The sequence below is a fragment of the Equus przewalskii genome, chromosome 27 (assembly GCF_037783145.1).
Source record: "Equus przewalskii isolate Varuska chromosome 27, EquPr2, whole genome shotgun sequence".
NCBI lineage: Eukaryota > Metazoa > Chordata > Mammalia > Perissodactyla > Equidae > Equus > Equus przewalskii.
The window spans coordinates 23,569,113-23,593,426 of record NC_091857.1 but is presented as its reverse complement, the minus strand read 5'-3'; the positions used below and the strand labels follow the sequence as shown (position 1 = coordinate 23,593,426).

General features: G+C 37.8%; 1 protein-coding gene across 7 annotated transcripts in view; it reads left to right on the top strand.

Moving 5' to 3' along the window:
• The window catches only part of APP (amyloid beta precursor protein), a 254,045-nt gene that overhangs the window by 77,154 nt on the left and 152,577 nt on the right, over positions 1-24,314 (top strand). For 6 of the 7 annotated variants that reach the window (XM_008514152.2, XM_008514150.2, XM_008514149.2 and 3 more), the window contains exon 3: positions 1,122-1,251. In XM_008514152.2, the coding sequence (XP_008512374.1) occupies positions 1,122-1,251 (130 nt within the window). Of the gene's footprint in view, positions 1-987; positions 1,252-24,314 lie in introns of all 7 variants that reach the window. The other variant, XM_070597246.1, reaches the window with a different exon arrangement.

Below are 24,314 nucleotides of genomic sequence, written 5' to 3'. Positions count from 1 at the left end.
TTTAGTCCTTTCAATTACCAATGACTGTAACTCCTCCACAATCTTAATTTCAACTCTTACCTTCCAAGTACTACTTCTCACCTCCTCACTTTCTGTGATAACCTTTATGCCAAAATTCTGGAGCCCATAGCAGGACTCTTTGATATTACAGCCTCTTAACTGTGCTTCACTCCCTTTCATGTTCTCACTTCGTTCCCGTTTAGATTTCATGGCCCATCATTAGAACCATTCCTTTGCCTACACTCTCAATTCTTTTAAATGCCTCTCTCTTCATTATCTGGTAACCCAGTAACTCTGTGAAATGCAAGATTTATGCAAAGGAAAGCCCATTTTAGAAATAAATTTTTATGTTTATATTTTTGTTTCAAATCTCTACTCGTTACTAATCATTAGAAGTGATTTGGTATTTCACACATATATTTTGGTTGATCCAGTTTCACATTTCATTCCAAGTGCTCAGTAAACACCATGATTTACTGAGAACAGTAATCACAGCAAAGGGCTCTAGTTAGTTACCAGGGGAAGAGATTCATGCATACAGATTTTTTATCTAAATGACACTCGTAATAGTGGTTGGATAATTTATTCTTATGTAAATTACTTTGAATAAAGAGAAGGGTTTTTATATAGAAAGCTTCTATGTGTCGTATCCTGTATGTAAAATGTTTACCTAATTGGTGAGATAGGGACGTGTTGAATTTAAGTAAAGGTAATATTATAAGTAATTAAGTAAGTAAAGGTATATCTACTAGAACATTTATTTAGGACATTACAGAATATCGTCCTCGCGCCAGTTTACTTTGCATTGAAAATGACCCTTTGCTTGTAAGAGGGCCCCCTTCTTCTTATCTATTTTACCTCCCCTGAAAAAATAAACAAACCTGAATGGATGCTTTAAAATAAGATAAAAGTCACGTCACTTAATGTTCTGAATGATTGATTAGGTACTTGTCACTTGCAGCTTTTTGTTGACCCTGAGTTTCTCAGGCTTGATCCAAATCAGCAGGCTTGAGGGTTGGGGGGATAGCAGGACTTAGGATAACAGCAGTGGTAGATCAGGTGCTGGCACATGCCAGCCCCTGCCGCACATAACAGTTTATCCTTTTTGTGTGCTCTCCCAGGTCTACCCTGAACTGCAGATCACCAACGTGGTGGAAGCCAACCAACCAGTGACCATCCAGAACTGGTGCAAGAGGGGCCGCAAGCAGTGCAAGACCCACGCGCACATTGTGATTCCCTACCGCTGCTTAGGTGAGCCGGCCAGCCGCGGCCAACCGTGTAGCTGGCACTGATGCCCTGGCCTTTGGGGATGAAAAGAAAGGATGCTCTAATTAGGTCAAATACAGTCATGTGCCGCATAAGGACATTTTGGTCAATAATGGACCACATATACATCCGTGGTCCCGTGAGATTAGTACCATATAACGTAGGTGGGTAGTAGGCTGTACCATCTAGGTTTGTCTAAGTACACTCTATGTTGTTTGCACAACAAGGAAATTGCCTAACGACACCTTTCTCAGCACACATCCCGTCATTAAGCGATGCATGACTGTATACAGGCTCCTCTGTCACTACATTGCTACTCTGTGCTGGACTCTATTTTGGACTGTTAAGGTGGCCTGTGTTCTGATAGTACAGGAGTAGTATTTCTGAATTTCCTGGCTCAGAATGAATTTACCCAGTGTGTGTGCTAAAATTACAAATTCTTGGACCAATCCCAGGACTGCTGAATGAAAATGACTAGTGGTGGGGCCCAGGAGTCCTAATTTTATCAAATTCCATAGGTGATTCTCATGTACGCTAACTATCTGGACTTGTAGAATTAGGGCCTTGTGTGTTTCTTCACACAGACATTGTAAAAGAAGGAACCTAATGTGGAGCTCCAACATTTTGCTGATTTTTTAAAAATCTCTTTCTGAAACAACTGGCTACTCTATTTGGCGAGAGTTGGGGTATTGGAGTTGGTGAATTTATTTTTCCTGCTTAATTAAACTGGAAGAAACAGTTTGATTTCTAATGTTTAAATGTATGTTTCTCTCATAGCCCTCAAATTTTACTTTTTTATTTTAACAATTGAGTTTTATGTGGTATCATACTTTCTTCCTCTGGAAACAGTGTCATACTCCGTATTTAATCTGACTTGGTTATTAGTCTCTTCCTAGTTGATATTTTTATCTGACCAGGCTTTGTGGATATTGGCAATCATTGATTGGATAGCTATCATCTACATGTTTTCCATAAGTTTATTCGTCAGTAAGATGGTTGTAAATAAGGACATAGAGATCCATGTATGGAGGCTGTGGACAAATGTTGATGTATATTCCAATGACTTCTTGTAAAAACTAAAAGGGATCTTTTAAAAAAGTTCCCAATAGCAAACTGAGAAAGTAAGGGTAATGAGGATTCTAGAGATCTGTATAATGCTTGCTCAAACATGTATGTCATAGAGCAAACTGATTACTCTTCATGCATGCACGTAATTTGAGACATTGATAGAAAGCACTGGGCATTGGAATGAAGATTTCCTCTGTGGACTTACTGCTCACAATGTCATTGATAGAGAGAGTGGAAAATCAGATTCATAAACTTTTGATAATTCAAGAGTTTCCTTGTTCCTCCTTATTCCTTATTCCTAAATACTTTACAAAGCCTCTCACCCTTTTCTGTCTGACTGGTCAAGAAGTGAAGATTTAATAAGATGAAAATAAATAATGTTTAAATACTAGATACAAAGCTCTGACTTCAAGAAAATATAGGGATCAGCTGTCTGCAGGAACTGCGTATTTCAAACCAACTTAGTCGCTACACCAAGAGACCATATAATTCAGTACAAATAGGAAGTAGGTCACAAATCAGTTAATCAAGTGGGCCAGGCCTTGTTAATGATTTGTGTCTTTAGTTCTCACTTGCCCACTCTATGAAATGTTTCAAATACATTTTCTTTAGAATCTAAGCTCGCTGGAAACTGGTACTAGATCTTTGGATGAGCATTATTGCTAATGACACCTGATATGACAGTCATAACACCTCATTTTGCTTAGATCCTCCAGCTTCATAAATCTATTTCAGAAGTGTGAGAATTGACTAAAAGGTAGAATCCCCATTAAGACTGTAATTCGTTCCCATAGCACCACTTAGTTGTGTCAGTTTTCCTTTGACCCCAGATCACTTGGATCCCTTCTGCCAGCCACTCTCCCTGCCCCTACTCCACGCCTCCCCATCTCTGAAAAGTACATCCCCGTCTACTCCTGTGGCAAGAGTGAGTTGAAACTCCCAGGGAAAAACCACTGCGAAAAGGAACAAGAAATGTATCTGATGTCTTTAGATCTAAATATGAAGTCTGAAGATTTTATGCTAATGCTATGATTAACTGTCAAAATATTTGGTTTTATCGTGATAAACTGCTTTATGGAACCATTTGGGAAAATTCCATTCTAAGCAGTCTCACTTCACGGGCACCAATATTGAGAGTCAGCGAGGTTGGATGTAACTCACACAGGGACTTAGTAGTAGAATCAGGACCGAAGCCCAAGATCTTTCGATTCTCAATCCAGTGCTCCTTACGGTATTAACGAAAAGTTGTTTTAGAGCAAATAACCACGTGATTTACAAAATCGAATCACAGAGGAAAGACTGTGAACTGGAGGCAATCAATAACACCTTTTTAAAAACTCACAGTAGGGTCCTGCCTGGTGGCGTACTGGTTAAGTTTACATGTTCTGCTTCAGCGGCCGGGGTTTGCGAGTTCAGATCCCACGTGCGGACCTACACTGTCAGGCCCCACTGTGGCAGCATCCCACATACAAAAAACAGAGGGAGATTAGCATGGATGTTAGCTTAGGGCCAATCTTCCTCGCACTCACACCCACACACAAACTCACAGCAGATGTTGTGTTCATAAAGGAGACAACCATGACCCTGAAACAGGATAAATCTCCATGTGACAACATTTTCTACTTTATGGTAGTAATAGGCAGCGTTCTTATATATTACTTGCTGCTCGAACTGAAAATTACTGTTTAGCATTGCCACGAATACCCTCTGACCTCTCTGGCTGTATCCAAATATATCCTTTACACAAAAGAGATTATTTTCCTGAAGATAATTCTCAGAAAGGAGATACCTAGAAAGCAAAATAAGCTTATCTTAGACATTAAGCATATTAAAATTCAAAATAGAGCTTGAAGAGAGAAAAATGCCTGTTATGTCTAGCATGCAATCTTCTTGTCTTTTCTGTCAGATGCAGGATCCGGTGTTACACTGGGTTATTTTCTCTAAATCGTGTATTTACGTTGGGCATACTTGCTCTACAGTATCTTGCATTCCTTGTCTAGATGGAGAAAGTATATTAGGTTACTGTTGAGACTTTCTTCCCATGGAGCGGATGATTTCCCTTGAGAGCGAGTTGGTTTTCTCATTTCACCCTTTGCTTTTGATTGTGCCTCTGGAACCACAGTGTAAGATTTGTCTTAATCATATGAACATTTTATTAATTATCGCATTTGCGATTCAAGCACCTCATTATCCTTGCTCAAAGAGAATATTTTCTTTGCAAAGCTTTGACTCCTTTCTTGCAAGGGAGTTGAAACTCCTTTCCACTTGAATAACTTGTCTTCATGGCGTAATAGATCCACTGTTGAAACTGACACTTCTGCACTTGTCTATCCTGTAAAGGCGAGGTACATTGCATAAGATAAATTACTGTTGACTTATGGGGTAAAATCGGGTTAATAACTTAATCCAAAACAAATAGAAATTAAAGAGTTACTACCTTAAATGTCACTCTGTTTCATTTTAGATTCAAGACTTTTCAAACAAAGAAGTAGTAATGACCAGGAAACTATTCAGATAGGATTAAACGAGAAACTGAAAGTAGTCAAATCATCTTCTTTTTTATTTTTAATTGTTCTAATAAAAATTTTAGGACAAGCATACATTGTTTTTTGGTGACTACTTTTGTCTGAATTATCTACAGCTATCTTAATCTTCTTTAGTGTGAAAAGGATATATTAGGTATTCTGACAGATATTGTACCAGAGTAGTTTTTTGGATTTATACCAAACAACCATTCTCTTTTTTTTTTTGAGGAAGATTAGCCCTGAGCTAACTGCTCCCAATCCTCTTCTTTTTGCTGAGGAAGACTGGCCCTGAGCCAACATCCATGCCCATCTTCCTCTACTTTGTATGTGGGATGCCTACCACAACATGGTGTGCCAAGTGGTGCCATGTCCACACCTGGGATCTGAACCAGCGAACCCCGGGCTGCCAAAGCAGAACGTGCGTGCTTAACCACTGTGCCACTGGGCCGGCCCGATGATTCTCTTGAGATGCATCATATAGCAGAACAATGTTCAAGAAGGTTACATTAGACTTTGCCAAATTTTAAGAATGGGGATCCTTGAGGGACATTTGGTCCTGTCTAAAATGTCTGTAAGACATTTGGGCCACACCAAAAGGTCCTTGACATTTGGTCCTATCCAAAACGTCCATGAGCACATTTGGTCCACACCAAATGGTTTTGGACAGGACCAAATACTAAGGATCTTTTGATGTGGACCCAATGTCTCCATGGATGTTTTAGACAGGACCAAATACGACCAAATATCAAGGACCTTTTGGTGTGGACCTAATGGCTTATGAACGTTTTGAACGGGATCAAATGTCTGCTGATCATGGGGGTGGGGATGGGAGAAATTTGTGTTGTAGACTTGAAGGAATCTTGTAAATGTCCAGCCACATTAATCCAGTGTGACAGCGAGTCAGTGCCTCTGGCTCCTCCGGGGCGCTCCGACCTCTGTATTCTCTAGATCCTACCGCTTATGAAGTCCTGGGAGATGCATGTGCTGGGGTTATATACATATATATGATGGGAATGATGCTTGATGAGCCTGGCATCTGCACACAAGGGGGATGCAAATTCTTAAATGTTCTGTATTTTTAAGGATTGTCTACATCATGCTCTCATAAGGAATGACTAGAATCCCTAGGCGTTTCTTCTTCAGGGAAGGCTAATTGCTATTCTTGGAGAGACATCAGACTCCTTTTTCTGTGGCTTCCACGTGGGACCTTTGAATATTCCAAGTTAGTCATACTTCAAAACCAGTATATAGAGTCTGATTCTCAAATGTGTGAAAGAAAATATGCATGGAAGAGAAGCCTTACCAGTGTTTCTCTCCAAACAATGGGATTACGGGTGATTTTGATTTTATTTAAGCCTTCCTCTATGGACTTCTAGAATAAATGAGTTGCTTTTATCATCAGAAAAAGATGGACTAAGAAATCAGTACATGATTTTTGTATCCACCATCAGGTAGTAATGGTTGAAGAAAAGTCAAAGGCTTGAAAGGGCACCCAGAATGATTGTTAATTTGTTTTATTTATGGGTACTTGTGCTTTTTTTTTCTTCTTTTTTTGAAGATTGGTTCTGAGCTAACATCTGTTGCCAGTCTTCCCTTTTTTTTCCCCCTCCCCGAAGCCCCAGTACGTAGTCGTATGTCCTAGTTATGCAACCTTCTAGTTCCTCTGTGTGGGACACCGCCTCTGCATGGCCTGATGAGTGGTGTGTGTAGGTCCGCGCCCAGGATCTGCACCGGTGAACCCCGGGCCACTGAAGCTGAGCTTGGGAACTTAACTGCTACACCACCAGGCTGGCCCCTGGATGGCTGTGCTTTATGAGCTTTATAAAGTAATGATAACTTCTTAGGGGAAAACATTTTATTTTTAAAAACACCGTGCTGCCAAATTAGAAGAGTATGTGTCCATTCTTACCTTCTACCAAATTTAAGCTTCCAGCTTGATTTGCTTTCTTAAGTTGAAAGGCTTGTGTTTTGTTTTTCATAAATCAAATTTTAAAAAGAAAAACTTACTGGTTTTTGTTGACCCTAATTCTAATTTAGATTCATTTTCTTATTTTAACGATTGTACCTCCTGTTATGTCTTCTTTCTGGGACTTTTAACACCTTTTGTAAGGTCTCTGATAGCGTGAATGATTTACTTAGTTAAATGTTTAATTTTGTCTGTTTTTACTGCAGATAGGTTTCAAGAGTCATTAAGTCTCATGAGTCATTAAAAAGAGAAACAACAACTTTTGAGAATTTGCTGTCATGCCCTATGGGTGTGCTCTGTTGTCAGTGTTTCACTGCAACACAAAATTTGTGAGCATAGGTCTTAGATGACAGATGAAACAAGGGAATCTCAGTTTATTTGACCTGATATTGTTCCCGTGCTTCTCAGGAATGCATTGAAAAGTGAATGGTCAGGTTAATAGGCATCTCATTTGTAATACGTGCTAAGAATTGCAATTGTGTACTTCAAATTCTCTGATTACAAAAGTAATACACGTTCATTGTACAAATTTTAGAAAATGGGGCCACTACTAAGAAATAATAAACAAAACCATTTGGCTTCCTTTCAGTCTATATTTTTTTGCATATATATTGTGCTTTTATTATTTTTAACAGTTATATAATTCTGTGCTTCCTGTTTGTGACCTGCTTTTTTTCGCCTAACACTCTTTTGATGCTTTGTTTATGAAATTAAATATTCTTTAAAAGCACAATTTTTAATCTAGCATTAACAGCAGACAGTATAATGTGTTTATTCCTTATTTTTGGCAGTTAGATTGTTTCCTTTGTTTTGTTGTGGTGGTGGTTGTAAATGATACTGGGATAAACATCATAATAGATACATTTGCATCCATTTGATTTCTACAAGCAATTATTACCTGAAGGCCTTGCAAATGTTATAGTTACTTTAATAAAATATATGTGCTGTTTCATTGTATATATTAAAACATGGAGAAATTTTTAATACTGATTTGTGATCCCAAGTTTAATGTAAGGATAGATACCTCTGCATTTAGACCTGATGTTTTTTATTGATAATGAGTAAAAAGCATTCATGCTTTCTATTATTAATAATAAAGGGACTAGTTGAAATATTTTTTTCTCTAAATTTCCAGCTTGAGAAATAGTCAGTTGACTTCATGGAGAAATAAGTCCTACAAAAATAACTAATAAAATATGTAATTTATATATTCATTGCATAAGTATTTATTGACTACCAACCTGTACTTGACCCTGGAGGTAGGTGAAATGTGGTCCCTCCTTCAGACTTTAGTAGGTATGGGGATTCTAGCTGAGGAATTTAAGGAAGACTTGGCAAGAAGTAGTATTTGAGCCAAGATTTCAAGGACAGGGGGCAAGAATGGAGATGTATTTTAGTTATTTAGACAAAAGGTAAGAAAAGTCCTGAAGGTGGGACCTTAAAGAGTGTGTATAGAACATGGTTCACTTTTTTCAGGAAGAAGAGGTCATTGGTCATAATAAGGGTAGTAATTTTTAAAAAGCATTAGTGTTTTTTCCATTCACTTAGAATAGATACTGTGTTACCATTTTTAATCTAAATAATTATTTTCAGGCTGGCATTGAATATATACCTCGTTTCTTTTATGTATATACACGTGGTACTTGACTTTTTTTTTGGCAACTGAGGGTAGAATTTTTGAGAATAGGAAACATTTTTAAGCTAATCATTGAATCATTAAAAAAAGGTGAGTAGAAACTCAGGACTCACCTGCTGCTCTGGTTGCCATTTTTATATGAAATACCAGCCCTGTTTGAGTTATGTATATGTATTGTGGCTCTCTCCAAGAGTTACTGGGATACTAAAACCAAAAAAATGGAGATTATTACAGGTACTCCATACAAGTGAGTTCTGATCTCCGTAAGTTATTGTTTGCTTTTATAATGAATAGCTAAACTCATGAAAAGCATATTCTCTGTTTAATTTCTTTTATATTACTTTTAGATTTTTTTTCCATGTATAGAGAAAAGAGAGAGGGAGACAGACCAGATGCTGACATCCAAGAAGCAAAAAAAGGCCCATGTAACTTAAATTTCACATGGTCACATTTTCACCTACTTTATAAAAGAAGACAAAAATGATTTTAGGTTTAATAACATGTCCGCTGAATAGAGTGGATATATATTATCTTGAGTTTTTAATTTCTCTCTCTCTCTGTTTGAGATTGGTCCCGTTTTATCGCGTCTCATGGTCTGAAACATTTACTTTTCTGTGCCAACTAGTGAATAGCTACTTCCTGGTTACATCCGCCTAGTTCAGTCTTGGAAATTATTAGCTTGCTGTTTCCACGTAAATTTAACATGAAGAACCATAATGTTTCCAGCTAAGCTCAAGCTCTGTCTTTTGTCATGGAATTTTCTCTTTTTTTCTGGTGTAGATAAATGATTACAAGTGAGTATGGTGGGGAATCAAGAAAGAAATTACCTTTCATCAAAGTTCTCTTCTTATTCTGGCAACTTCTGAACATCTTTTTCAGGCCATGAGTTGCTTGCCATGGCCTCCTACCCCCAGTAGAGAAAGGAAACTGATTTTCCCTTTTGTCTTTAGAACTCATTTCTCATCATGTTATTTCCCAAAACAAGTATAACACTTGAAAGCTTTTCTTGATTGTGTTTACTCTTCTAGCCAGCAGATAGCTTTCCAAAGGGCTATAGTGGAAAATACAATTTGTGTATGACAATTATGCAAGATTTGTGGGGTTTAGAAACGGCCCCATGTTTTATGCCACGTGGATAATTATAACCAGATGAAGAATATAAAATGTAAGGGAAAAGTTTAGAGTAGTACAGACAGCTCTAAATTAAGGATTTAATTTTAATTTTAATTTCTAGGGTTTTTTGGGGCAGGAGAGTAGCTTAAACTCAGTATAAAAACTAGAATTCACTGAAATTAACTTATGCTCTTGCCATGAAACCCTAGTTTTCATTATATTTTAATTAGTGAACTACATTTTAAAAGTTATGTAAATAATATGTTAAATATATTAGACAGACTTAATGCCATCACAAATTATAGGAAATTTTTTGTTTTGTTTGAGGAAGATTAGCTCTGAGCTAACTGCTGCCAATCCTCCTCTTTTTGCTGAGGAAGACTGGCCCTGAGCTAACATCCGTGCCCATCTTCCTCTGCTTTATCTGTGGGATGCCTACCACAGCGTGGCTTGCCAATCGGTGCCGTGTCCGCACCTGGGATCCGAACCCGTGAACCCCGGGCCGCCGAGCGGAACATGAGCACTTTAACCGCTGCACCACTGGGCCAGCCCTAAATTATAGGATATTTTTGATGTATTTTTTCCCTCGGAAAAGGACTGAGAAATGCTTTTTGTGGTCTTAAAAATTTTCAGTTTTAATGCTGTGAATTAGGTACAGCATGTCTTCATAATATCCGCAAATAGTACCCATTAAAGTATAACTGTATGTATTACGACGGGAAGAGTTAATTACATCAAGAATACTGAAGTCAAATTAGGGAAAATAATTTTTCTCAGATACTTTAATACATTTCAGAAAAATAATTTGACGTGTATGTTTAATGAAATAGGACTAAAAGGCATTGAGAAAAAATATGCATAAAAAAGCATCATGAATGTAAGAAATGACATAAAGATGACAGTGAATCTAAAGCCTGAGTTAAGATGCATTTTAATTTCAGTATCAAAGGATGTTATGAAATGTTCAAATTTTAATGCTTGACATAGAAGGCTCTCAATATGTTTTGCTGTGGAGTCTGGGGATAAATTCTGTTTTCTTTCTTTTTTATCAATGTAGTCACTGAGTGGCTTCATTTCCCTCTCTTCCACATCCCTTGATAAATTTCAGCTCTTGCTGGTGAGGCATCCCAGGAGTCTTTCTTTCTTTTTTTTTTTTCCTGTCAGCGAGTCCTCAGCTTTAGCTTTGAAACCTGATGGTGAAGGGAAGTCCCCAGGCAACAGCTGTGCAGCCGTCTGGAGAGCAGCCAGTCCAGATTGGGGAGGCTCCCAGGAAGGAGGTCTCCAGGAAAAGAACAGCACTGATACATTACCTGATGGCCCTGCCTGACCTTAGAGTGGTTTCGGAGTTCTGTTGCAGAGTAAATGAAACGAATTTTAAAATGGGGCAAGTATTAACTTGAGAAGAAGAAAAACCAAAATTTAAAAAATGAGAAAAAGTTGTAAGATGAAAAGAAAGAATGCATTATTGCCCAAGTCTCAGCAATATTGGCATAGTCATGATACAGATACCATATACATGATAGAACTATCCTGGACGGATGGTGGGATTGGGAAGGGGGCGGGGTCAAGTGTGAAATTTCACCTTCCATTGTAGGAAGACCTAAAATGGAAAAATGAAAAAATTACTATGTAAGCACAGTTTAGAAATATGGGGGTATGTAACAGAAGAGACAGCTTCATGAGATGGCAGTGAATGATTTTTATTATTTCTTGCTGTGGAGAAATTTATCAAGTGGGTCTATGGCAGGAAGAAGTTGAGTTTCAGGCTTCCAGGCATTTTTTTTTTTTTAATTTCTTTAAAGATTACAAGTTGCAAGTCAAGTTGCTGTTGAAGGAGTGTCCTTATTTAGCTGTCTCACTGTGAGTTGTATAAACCAAAACAGACAATCGAGATGAGCTTGTTGTGTATTACATGTAGACTTTACAAGATGTTTGCTTTTTCTTGGGTGTAACCTATGACTATTAATATATAAAATTATCTTTTTCACCTATATATCAGAATTTGGGGCAGAATTTCACTATTTTAGATGTTGTCCAGGTTTGTAGTTGGGGTCATTTTTACTCTGGAAACTGTGATAGGTGTTTGTTTGGGGACCCAAAGTCGACATGATCAAAATTAGACTCCTGTTCCCTGGAAGTTCTTCCCTAACCACAAATCCATTTAAATTCCCAATCCTGACTCATAATTCATTTCTGACCAGATGGTATGGACTTTTTATGTAAGTAAAATGAGGGATTGCTGTAAGAATAGGAGTTATGGAGACGGAAGTGTGAGCTAGAGCATACAGTAGAAGCTTCTTGAAAGAGGGTGAGGCATGGTATGGATCCTAAGGTGTATGTAGAGAAGAGGAAAAGATATGAATTAGAAAATATGTATGGGGATGTTCCAGGGACAACAGTTTGTGTTGGTAGTGTTGGTACATAGTGTTGGAAAATCAGAGTGAACTAAGGTGGTTGATTATTCAAATTTGGAATAGTGTAGAAATCACATTTTTGATTTGGAAGGACATTAAATTCATTTGATTATTTTTTTTCATGGGGTGTCCAGAAAAATACCTGAACATTCAGTATGGTTTTATTTATCTTGCACGTCATTAATATGCTAAAATCACCTCTAAGATAGACCCACTTTCTTAATCCTTGTATGGTGCATAGTCTGTGTGTCAGGATAAATCCTTTTATTATATCAGTTCTTTTAATAGATGGTACAATTGGATTAGAGAAAAAACTGCTTAGACTCTGGAGTAATATTTCCATAAACTGTAGTAACCTGGCAATACAGCTCCTCCTCATCTTTTGAATTTTAGTAGTAACCTGGAATACAGGTTACTGTATCTTTTGAATTTTAATAGCAAACCCATTAGAGGGTAATAGATTGGGTGAAAGTTTTACAGTTATTGGATTTCAGGGCATGATGAGGGGAAAGAATAATCATAGAGCTCTATTGGGAGTGAACAGGAATGGTGCTGAAGACTAAGAAGGCTTTTATGCAATGCCTGCAAATTTGGAAATAATTGCCTTTTGTCTAAAATATAAGCTCCATGAAAATTTGAACTTTTGTTTCATTCACTGAAATATAGCCCCAGAGCTTTGAGCATGTCATGGCACATAGTAGGTACTTAATACATGCATATCAAATGAATGATTTGAGGATTTTGCTGAATATTGTAAAAAGGAAGGAAAACTGGGGCTGACCCATGGCCTAGTCGTTAAGTTCAGTGTGCTCTGCGTCAGCTTTGTGGGTTCAGAACACCAGGTGTGGGCATACTCCACTTGTCAGCCATGCTATGGTGGTGACCCACATACAAAATAGAGGAAGATTACCACAGATGTTATCTCAGGGTGAATCTTCCTTAAGCAAAAGGAGGAAGATTGGCAATGGATGTTAGCTCAGGGCTAGTCATCCTCAGCAAAAAAAAAAGAAAATAAGTATTAAAAAAAAGGGAAGGAAAACTAAAAGAAGGAATAGCTTAGAGACTAGAAAGGTGAAGGGCATAGAACAATTTCATGTGCCTAAAAGAATCTCTAAGATTATGGTAAATGCCATTTACTTAGTCAATTTTGATCAACAGAGGAAGGATGGATTGTATTTAACAACCAGGAAGTAATAGAGTTTCTGATTAGGACAAAACCAATTTTTTTGGATCTGGATAAGAGAACATTAAATTCTTATCTCTAGGAAATAGAGTCTAACCTATCCTACACATGTCTAGTTTAAAGCCAGTGTATACCAGAGGCCTCTGTGATTAGAGGTAAAACATGCCATTAGATTAGTTTAGGATAGTTTCATTATCCTTAGCTTTTAATGCTAATGATAAAGGATTGTTTTAACAGAAAGCCACTTCTAAATATCATTTATAATGGTAATGGAGTTTAGCAACTTATTTCATATTCTTATTTTGTACCTTAAGAGTTAGGGTCATATTTATGTATGCTCTTAATTTCTTTCATATTTAAATGCCTTTACTAAATGATGAGATGAATGTTGTGTTTAGTAGGTGTTTGATGTGTAGATGTTAAGTACGTCCCTTCTAGAAGTTTAAGCCTTTTTATGACATTAAAATTGGGGGGCATCCTATTGATTTATTGATTAGGTACATGTATTTTCAAGAATGTTACCCAGCTGGAGTTCCCCTAAATCTTTCCCTTCAGTGTTGACTACTTTGCCAGAATATGATACAATCTTGTTTGTATTTATTTCTAAAGGTTTGGCTGTCACTGAAGATCCCTTTCTTTATTGCAGGGTGTTTTTATCAGCTCAGGGTTGCTGGATTCCTATAAGTACATCGTGTCTCTTTCCTGATGCTTTATTGAAAACTTAGAATTAATTGTCAGTCAGGGGTTTACGATATTCTGTATTCTCTAAGCATAGTTAATACAATAAGCTCATGTTCAGGATGCCAAGATGTTATCCTGTGTTTTACCATTTAAATATTTTGAGCTTATTTTCCTCTTTCCGCCTTTGTTTCTCATTTTGAGTTTTTGGTCAAAGTTCTCTGTTGAGTCTAAATTCATGGGTACTGATGCACATATTTTCTTGAGTAGATGCTGTAACCTGGTTGTATCAGAACTTTGACTTCATAAAGGCATTGGTCCATAGTTCCTTTACTTCATTTCATGTATTAGTAATTTTTAGCTTTCTCATATTTCTCTGTTCATCTGAGGACCCCTGGGCCGTCAATGCGAGTCACTTGACCCTCTCTCTTCCTCTAACCTCCACCGTTGCTCTACCGATGCACAGCTGTGCTTCTTGGTATGGTAGTCAGCCATTCCTGTTTATCTTCCCAGCCTCCACCTCCCTCCACGGTCAGCTCTTATCAGGCATCCATCCCTTCAACTCCAATGACTGAGCTCTTTGCTGGCTTTCCCGTTGTCAAATCCACTTGTTCTTTTCTGTCCTCCTTAATGTCTCAGTGGTCTCCAACGCCATTGATCACTGCTTTCTCACCACATCATTAGTACGCTGCTGCTTCAGTCTTTCTGCTGACTCTCGGTCTCCTTCTTTGGCTCATTTTTCTGCAGCCTACGTGAGAAATTCTCAATATTGGTGTTTTATAGGAGTCCTCCTGAGTAGTCTATTTTTTCACAATGACTAGGAAACCTCGTCAGTGCAATGGTTTCCCAAAGGCCTGGCTTGATGATTCCTTAGTTATGATATCCAGGCCAGGCCTCCAGGTGTTTACTGGTCATCAGACTCAATGTGACTCCCAGAGTATTGATAATTGGTCTTGTCCCTGAAGGGGAAGAGCATTCAGAATCCTGCTGATAGTGCAGAGTATTGCTCTTGGCTTACATGGACATTTCGTCAAAGATGCAGGCCAGTTTCCTTATCAATCAGTGAGAAAGTTGGGCTTCTCAGGTTAAACAGAGAACACGTGAGCATGGAATATGCCTCTTCCATTTTATTATTTCTTGGTTTATTGGACCATTTGGAATAAAAATCTGTTTCAGGCAAAGGATAGGATTGTTTTCAGCTTTTATTGGAGTCTCATGGACTCATGATTTCATGCATAAGAATTAATTGCATTTGAATGAGCTTAATGTAGAAACCCTGCTATTGATGCAGAAATATGCCTCATAATGGGCTACCACCATAATCAAGGGCTTTTGTTGTTGTTTCGTTTTGTTTTGCTTTTCCTGCCAATTAATGACAACTAGTATGCAAGAATAAAATGAATCAAGCTTAAACGCCCAGGAAATATTCATGTATTCATTTTTCACATTTTTGAAGAAATGAGGATATATAGTTTAGCATAATCCTCTCAAAACTTGACTTTAAAAAGCATTTTTGGGGGGGGAGGGCACAAAGGGTGAAGCTGTGTACCCACAACATGACTAACAATAATGTACAACTGAAATCTCACAAGGTTGTAATCTATCATAATCTTAATTAAAAAAAAAAAAGTATTTTTAGATGCTTTACTTAAATATACGATTTCTTGCAAAATATATATATTTTTTAAATATAGAGATGATCTCAGTGTTGAAATTGGCATTGTCCACTGTGAGGAGATCTTATATTTCTAGTAAAATTTGTAACTGGGAAGAAGAGAATTAAATCTTCCAAAAGCAAAACATGGAAAACTGTCCTAATGTAGGAATGTCAGCTAAACAGCTGTCTGAGTCGAGAACAGTAAGGCAGTCTTCCCACGTGCTCAGAATTCCAAGAAAATACACATATTACCTATTATTTATTGTTATAGTGGGTGAATGTTCATTTGCACATGAGAACTGTTGTCAAAGACGTCTTTTGTACTTACTTGATGTGACAGTTGGCTTTTCAATACATCAGCCCAGTTGTCCCAAAGAGGTGGCCGCCTCCTATATATTATGGTATTAAAAGTACACATTTTCTAAGGATTTATAAGATAGCCAGCTCCTGTGTTAGAGAAATTTAAAAGCTAAGCGTTTGAGATATCCAGACAGTTCGAACATCAAGCAAAAATGAAACATCTAGAATTGTCATGTGATGGCATGAGTGGAGATGATGTCAGGCCAAGAGAGGGAACTGATCTTCTGCTTCTTTTGACTGTGAGAAAAGTAGACACGCCCTCTTTGTGGGTGACCTTGAGTAAACACTATGAAACCATGAAATAGGTCACCTTAGCTTGCATACTGGAGTTCCCAGGGCCTGTTAGCCTGATTCCATTGTTAGAATGTCTGCCTTTGGCCAGAAAATGGCAAATCACTCACACTTTTCTTAGAAAATTCTGATATCCAGATATTCTTACCAAAAATCAAAGTCATTCCTCAGCATTTTTCCAAAACCACAACATTTCTGGGTTAAAACAACTGAGACCCTAAGTATACTTTTCCTTTAATCTACATTTTAATCATCTTTATAATTTTAAGCAGAAGACAGAAACCCATATTATTTGGAATATGAAATACCCTAGCATTATCCCCTGTAATTGAAAACCCTAATCACACACAGTTTCCTCATTTATACAAATGTTCAATCTCACATGAGAGATTTGCCTCCTACAAACACCTTCTACAAACACCTTTCTATGTGTGACAGGGCCTTACTTTGAAGAAGTAGTTGAGATTTAGTTTGATTTAAAGGCTGAGCTTTGCATGCTTGGAATGCTTGCTCTTCAAAATATTTGCTCCCTGGAGAGGTCAACTGAAGATGTAGTTTTCATGTGACTTTGGGTTGTTGACCCGGAAGACATATGGGTAATGGAATGGGCCTTGGCACAGTTCCACTGCTTTCTGGTTGAGCATGGCCAGGAAAGGAGGGCGGGGCTGACTGCTTTCGGATGGGAAGAAGTAGTCTCAAGATGTTTGAAGCCTGAATGCGCCTTCCTTTGATACCTTTGCTTTATTGCTTAAGAGAATTTTAACCTGCAGCATCCATAAATGTGCTGCAGCTTGTAGTGATGCGTATTTAAATGGTTTTGCATCTAAACAAATGCATGCACTCTGCCGGGTGTGTAAAATTTGAATGGCACTTGTGCTCTGAAGGAAAGGAACTGACGTTTTCGTTATAAAATTCAGTCAAGCAGAAAAGTAACAAAGTGAGCAGAAATTTTCATTTACATCCATGGCGGAAGTTACAGTGATAAAGAAAACACCAGCTTCAGGAATAGCCTTGTTCTCATTCTGTTATATGACACAGGGGATTTTTGTCAATATGGAAGTAGTTTTTAATACTTGTGTTATTGAGTAAGGCTCTGATCAGTAGTCCCAAGTTGTGTATATCCTTTAACTGACCTTAGATTTTCCCAGAGTTTTTTGGGTTATCTTTAAACAGATTCCAGTATCCCCTTATCAAGTCTATTATTTATTTACAATAATATAGGCCTTATGTTCTATTACCACAGAGATTCACAGTGATTTCTTAGCTCTTACTTGTGAGTATCAGCCAGTGTAGATAATTCATTTGGGCCAGACCTAGAAACTGTCATAAGACACTGTATTAGCGAAGTAGGATCAGAATTTTCTTGGGGTAATTTTTTACTAACTAGTTGTGATATACCTTTTGGAAGCCTTAATGTAGTAATTTTCTGCCCTAAACCCTCTTCCTTACAAGTCCAGAAATTCAGTTATTTCCATTCTCTCAAGAGTGATAAATCCTGGCAAAGTGATTTATGATAATGACACTAATCCATGTGTACAAATCTGAGTGGCAATTTCTAAGTCCACAGTAGAGTGGTAACATAGGGAGAGATTATAATTTAGCTGGGATCCATCCCCATTGAAAGAATCACATGATTTTTGAAACATAAGTGAAAGTGGAACTGGGTAATTTCTAAGACGTGTTTTTATTGAAGAGCTTGGTCAATCATGTATTCTTATTATATTTTTTATTCTATTAGATATTGTGTCCCTCTTCCTTAGATGGTGTTGCAGGTACAAGGACAGAACTCTAATCCTTTTTTCTGTTTAACAAAGCCTTGAGAACTTAGAGCAATGTTCTCATACCAGTAAAAGGTTGTGTTCATTCCAAGTACCATATCCCAATTATTTCTTGGCTAGCTCTTTAGTTAAATGCTGCAACATCCTTATTCATTCTCTCTTTATCTACTTCCTTTTCCACTAAATAGTTTTGCATCTTATAATAAATTCTTTTTTTTCTGAGAAGTTTTGAGTTGGAAAACCCCTGAAATATAGAGTGATATTTGTTTCCTTGATTGTTGGAGACAACTACATTGTCTCCTAAAGCTAGTCATTCAAGACTAAGCTGTACATCAGAGAATCTAGAAGGAACATTTAATAAAGTCTCAAGAGGAGAAGTAGGCCAGAACAGCTGAGTCTGGGCATCCTGAGCATGGTGGTGGTAGTTGGTTATCAGCAGGGATGATGAATGTGTGTGGAGATCCCTAGGCTGGACTGGTGGGGAAATGGAATGAAGACAGTGAAACCTCCTCTGCTAACCTTAGCAAGTGACGAAGAGTCTAGAGACCTAAGGTCATGATGAGTAGCTGTAGTAGATAAAAAGGAGAGGACAGAATTAGAAGGACAAGTTTCTGCTCAGGAAGTGGTTTACTGGAGTGCAGAATTTTGGAACATTTCTACGTGTGACATGGTCTGAGGTCCAGCTTTAAGAATGTAGATACAATGGAGTAAAGGTACAGCCATGGGAATAAGGACATTATTGAGAAAATAGAAGCATTGCATAGTGGGGAAGGGGACATGGATTTTACAACCAAATAGAATTTGTTCAGCAGGTGCCACCATTTTTGGCTCTCTCAAAATGTTGAGTGTCGGTTCTATTCCTTTCTCTTGCTTCCACATAAGATAAATGTTGACCCAATGAGGAATTGCTTATTGTTCTTTGGGTATAGCTCCAGAATTCGATGGTCAGTTGGTACTTAATTCTAGTACATTTGCTAAAAGCGATATCCTCTAAGAGAGTGTCCAGCAAGGGACCAGAAATGTCAACTGAAAGGTCAACATTGAGAGAGTAGAAGAGGTTGTTGGATCCCTAGGCATGGATGATATATCTGAGTGAGAAAGTAAGAGCAGAAGGTAGAAGACAGTGTTACTTTATAATCAGAATTATTAAAAGATGGGTCAATGAGAGGAAAAGAATGATTAGCTTAAGGTAGAGAATGGGAGAACAAGTGCTGTCTCGGTTGGTGGACAGCTGGAGAAGAAGACTGAATTTAAGGAAGAAACTGATACAGTAGAGAAGCGTACTGTGAACATGAGGGCTGAGAAGAGACATTTGTTGCTGTTGACCTTGAAAGAAGATTTGCAGAAGATTGTGGGAGCAAGGCCAGATGGGAATGGGTTGGAAAGAACAAGTCATGGGCTTGAGAGTGACAGTCCACAACTCTGTTGAGAAGTTTATCTGTGAAAATGCCTCTTCCTGTCTTGATTATAGCCTCCTTCACACATGGTTTCTGAATATGGTATGTGGAAAGAACGTACTGTGTATTCTTACTTCTCCGTGTAATTTAAGGTTTTGGTAATAACTGGTGGTTCTCTTGCCTCGCAGTGGATCAGCCTGATTGGTATTTTATTAGCAATTATGTGGCTTTTTAAAAGCCCTATATATAACCATAATTAATTGCATCTTTAAACTCCATCGGGCTCTGAATTTTTTAATGTCAGAAAGAAAAGGAGTGTTGGGAGCAAGCGGCCAGTGAGGATACTTGTATTGTCAAGAGACAAATTAGAGAATTTAGGAGGATATCCCTATAATGTCTGCTTTTCAGCTCTTCTCTCAGAATACTGAAGACTGAACTAGGCTGAAGATAAGTAGGTTTAGGTCTAAAGGAAACCGCACATGAATTTCCACATCTTATTTAATCGCATACTCGTAAATACAAATTATAATCTGAAGACTGCCAAGAGGAACAAGGACAGTTTGTTGGTAAATAGGGTTAGTGGTAGTAACAAACTGAATGCTAGTGATGATATTCCTTGCAATGATGAAAATGTATGGTATTTTGATAGCACATCAAACTGGGTGTGCAGTCTCCTCAGTGTACTCAAATTTGAGATTTAGTTCCCCATTCAGGCCTCTATCTTTGGATTCAGATTTTCCCCCATAACCTCAACCTGTCCACATTCAACTCATCACTCCTTGAAAGATATTCTTGATCTCTAAAATTTGACGCTAATAGTACTGCCCAAGGGTGGCCAGTAGCCACATGTGGCTGTTGAGCACTTGTGGCATGCTGATCCAAAGTGATGCATGCTGTAAATGCAAAATATACACCAGGTATCGAAGAGTTAGTCTGGGAGGGGAAGAGAAATGAATGTAGACTGCCTTAGTAATAATTTTGTACATTGATTGTATATTGAAATGATAAAATTTCAGATAGACTGGGTTAAATAAACTGTATTACTAAAGTTAATTTTACCTATTTCTTTTTACTTTTTTAATGTGGCTACTAGAAATTGAAAACTCCATATGTGGCCTGCATTATATTTCCGTTGGACGGTGTTGCTCTAAGCTCCTTTGTTGCAGGACCACGTCTCAGATTGTATCCAAAAGGTTGTATCATTCACGGAACTGGGTACAGAGTGGTATTCAGAATTACTCAGTGGTAGTAGAGAGGATATCTTAAAATTCAACCCAGTTGTGTTGGGTTTTCATTTTTATTCTTCATCCTCATCCTTTTTGAACCTCTCTGGCCAGGAGGCATTGTCAGCCTCACTTTTTCGTAAACGGAAATTACTACATCCTCCAGAGTCACTGTGTTGTTTTCTCCCCTTCTGGGAGAAATCAAATCTAGAACTCTTTCTACCTTGTTTTATAACTTCTAGGATTAAAGAAACAAAAGACAAAACAGGTGCAACACGTCTCTTAAGGATGTGTGAAAAGGCTCTCAGTCCTTAAGATGGTGCCAAAGTGACAAATCTCTGGGGCAGGGTGTAGGTTTATGGAAGGAAGGCAAGGAAGATTTGATTATATTTTTTAAAAAGGACAAACCAAGGCAGTCACAAAAATACAAACTGTATGATTCCACTCTTATGAGGTACCTAGAGTAGTCAAATTCATAAAGACAGGAAGTAGAATGGTGGTTGCCAGGGGCTGGGGGAAAGGGAAATGGAGAGGTTGTTGTTTAATGGATATAGAGTTTCAGTTTTGCAAGGTGAAAAAGTTCTGGAGATTGGTTCCACAACATTGTGAATGAACTCACCCTACTGAACTTTACACTCAAAACTGGTTAACATGGTATATTTTATGTTATGTGTATTTTACCACAATTGGGAAAAGACAAGCCATTCTAAAAACTGTTTTCTAATGCAATAACCTGTAACCAAAAAAAAAAAACCCAACAGCTTAATAAGATTAGTTATAATGGATTATCTTAAGTAGACCCTTGCTACCTGACAGCTGAATCGAATCACCTGGGAACTTGTTAGAAAGGCAGACTCGGTCCCGCCCTAGACTTGTCTAATCAGAAACTGCATTTTAACAAGCTCCCCAGTGGATTGGGGTGCACCTTAAAGCTTGAGAAACCCTGCTCCAAACATCGTTTCTCAAAGTGTGGTCCATAAACCACCTGAATCAGAATCCCTCCGGGGAGGTCTGTTTGCAGGCCTATCCAGCGCGCCTCGATGGGGGCCAGGTGTTGGGACTAAAGGCAGGACAGAGCTGCATGCTGGTCAAGCACACCAGGTGTTTATAAAGCGGATCAGAGTTTGAGAACCCCCTGATCTGGAAAGCTTTAAAAGCCATTCTTTTCATAATTACATCTTTTAACTGATGTTGGAATTATTACAAATATGACTAACAAAAAAGGCCCATTTTGATAAAACCATCTTGATTTCTCTTTGATAAAATCAAGCATGTGAGTAATCACACAAGAAAAAAGAAGCAACAGAAAAGCACATATAACAACTAATCTTGGTTTGGTTAGTGAGGAAGTGATTCAGAATTTGTGGAAAATTGTAACACTTTCCTGGGGTGCTGAGCATTACAAGAGAGCTGAGCCTGGTTCTCTTATTAGCTCTGCAGAAACCCCACCAAGCCTGAGATTCGTCATTTGTAAAGGGAAGTGATTCTATAATCAGTGATGTTTACCTTTCTAAGACCAGGTTAAGCTTGGAAAGCGCAAAGAATCTCCTTTACTGTTGACATGTGGGATTATTCTGAAATTCTCGAAGTTTTTAAAAGAATTTAAATGCCGCACGTCACACAAACTGTTAAGAGATTTGGTAAGACAATCTAAAACCAAGCTATCTAGTTATTATACATGCCACAGAAGAGAAAAGAGAGAAAGATCTTTCTAACCCTACTTCTTTTCAGCTGCAGTAATTTCATGGACTTATTTTGAAGGCCAGATTGTCGATACAGAAGCAAATAATTATGCCCTTATTATATGAAATTTTATATGGAGCCTCCAAAAAAGTAATTTTTATATATTATTTGTGTTTATATTAATTATATTTAATTATATGTTATAGTAATTATAAGTATTATATCCTATTATCATGTTTGATACTTTTATTAATTATATACTAATTATTTATACATTATTATTAATAGAATCCATACTTTGTTCAGATTTCCTTCGTTTTTACGTAATGTCCTTTCTCTGTTCCAAGATCCCATATCTAGGAAACCACATTACGTTTAGTTGTCAGGTCTCCTTAACCGTCTCTTGGCTGTGACAGTTTCTCATACTTTCCTTGTTTAATGACCCTGGCAGTTTTGAGGAATACTGGTCAGGTATTCCGTAGGACTTCCCTCTGTTGGAATTTTCTCATGCTTGGACTCAGGTTATGGGTGTTTGGAAGGAAGACCACAGAGTCAAGTGCCCTTTTCATCACATCAAGGGCGCATATTATCAGCATGATATGTCACTGTTGATGTTGACCATGATCACCCGGCTGGGGTAGTGTTTTTGTCAGATTTCTCCCATGTAAAGTGACTCTTTTGACCCCCATTTCGTGATGTACTCTTTGGAAGGAAGTCGCTGTGCATAGCCTACCATTCAGGAGAGAATTATGCCTCACCTCCTCAAGGGCAGAGTATCAATGTAGATTATTTGGAGTTTCTTCTGCACAGATTTGTCTCTTTCCACCCATTTATTTCTTATTCAGTCATTTAGACTCATGGATCTTTATTTTATACCTTGAGTTATAATCCAATACTACTTTATGTTATTACTCAAATTATTCCAGCTTTGGCCATTGGGAGCTCTTTCAGTTGATTCCTGTGCTTATTGTGTTTATTTGACATACTCTCTTTTTTTTTTCAACAAGATGCTCCAGACTCATCTTGTATATTTGCTGTCCCAGTTCTAGAATCATCTATTTCTCCAAGGAGCCCTGGTTCCTTTTATCGGAGAATGGTATTAAAAATGAAGATCTGAGTGCCAGATGGGCTTATTGCTACCAGGTTGTCTTCTTTTAGGCCCTCTCAGCTGACAAGCGAGGCAATATATTTTTGTACACTTACCCTTATATTTTACATATCTGAAAATATTTCTTGAGCTATCCATCTATATCTATGTTAAACTTAATACAAGTTCATCCTGATGTCTCCAACTCCCATTTTTACCACATGGATCATTCTACCTCCCCTTGCTTATCTGTAAATTCTTAGTCCAACAGTGAGAAACTTGGCATCTGCCCTCCACCATCCATATACTTAACTGTTCAATTTCAGTACATACCGCTCCATAGCAGTATCAGAATTAACTTGTACCTATGTGAGGCCTTTTTCAAAGCTGCAAAATTGCTAAAAAATATTTATTTTGTTCCTATCTTTTTTATATATGTCCTTTGCACTATTTTCATTATTTTAAGACCAGTGTTATTCAGAGCCTTGGTCAAACATTGTGTTTGTTTTATACCCAACCTGCTATTTATATGTTGATGTGAGGCTGGGCTCCATTCATTTGAAGAAATTAAAGAAAGCATTCAAGGGAAACTTTTAGTTTTCACTTCTTTTTGCCTTTACCTCTGATCCATTTGGTTTCTGCCATCTGGCAAATAGTTCTGATCTTAAGAATGCCATCTGTCACTATTCTCTGGTAATAGTTACAGTGAAATGTTGGTGGTAGCAACAGTCACTTCTTAAAGTGACATGTAATTACCCTCATGTCCTCTTTAAAAACCCGGTAACTTCCCACTTTCTGAAGCAAAAACCATAACCATTTTATCACATGGACAGTTTGTTGAGAAGTGTTTTGGCTACTTCTGTAAGTATTGTTCCCATCTCTTGAGCACAAATGCCTCCCAGAAAAATTTCCCAGCATATTTGTTCATATGTGAAAGTTATAAAATATCAGTATGTAATGAGCAAATTCCAGAAAAAAATGTTCCTGAA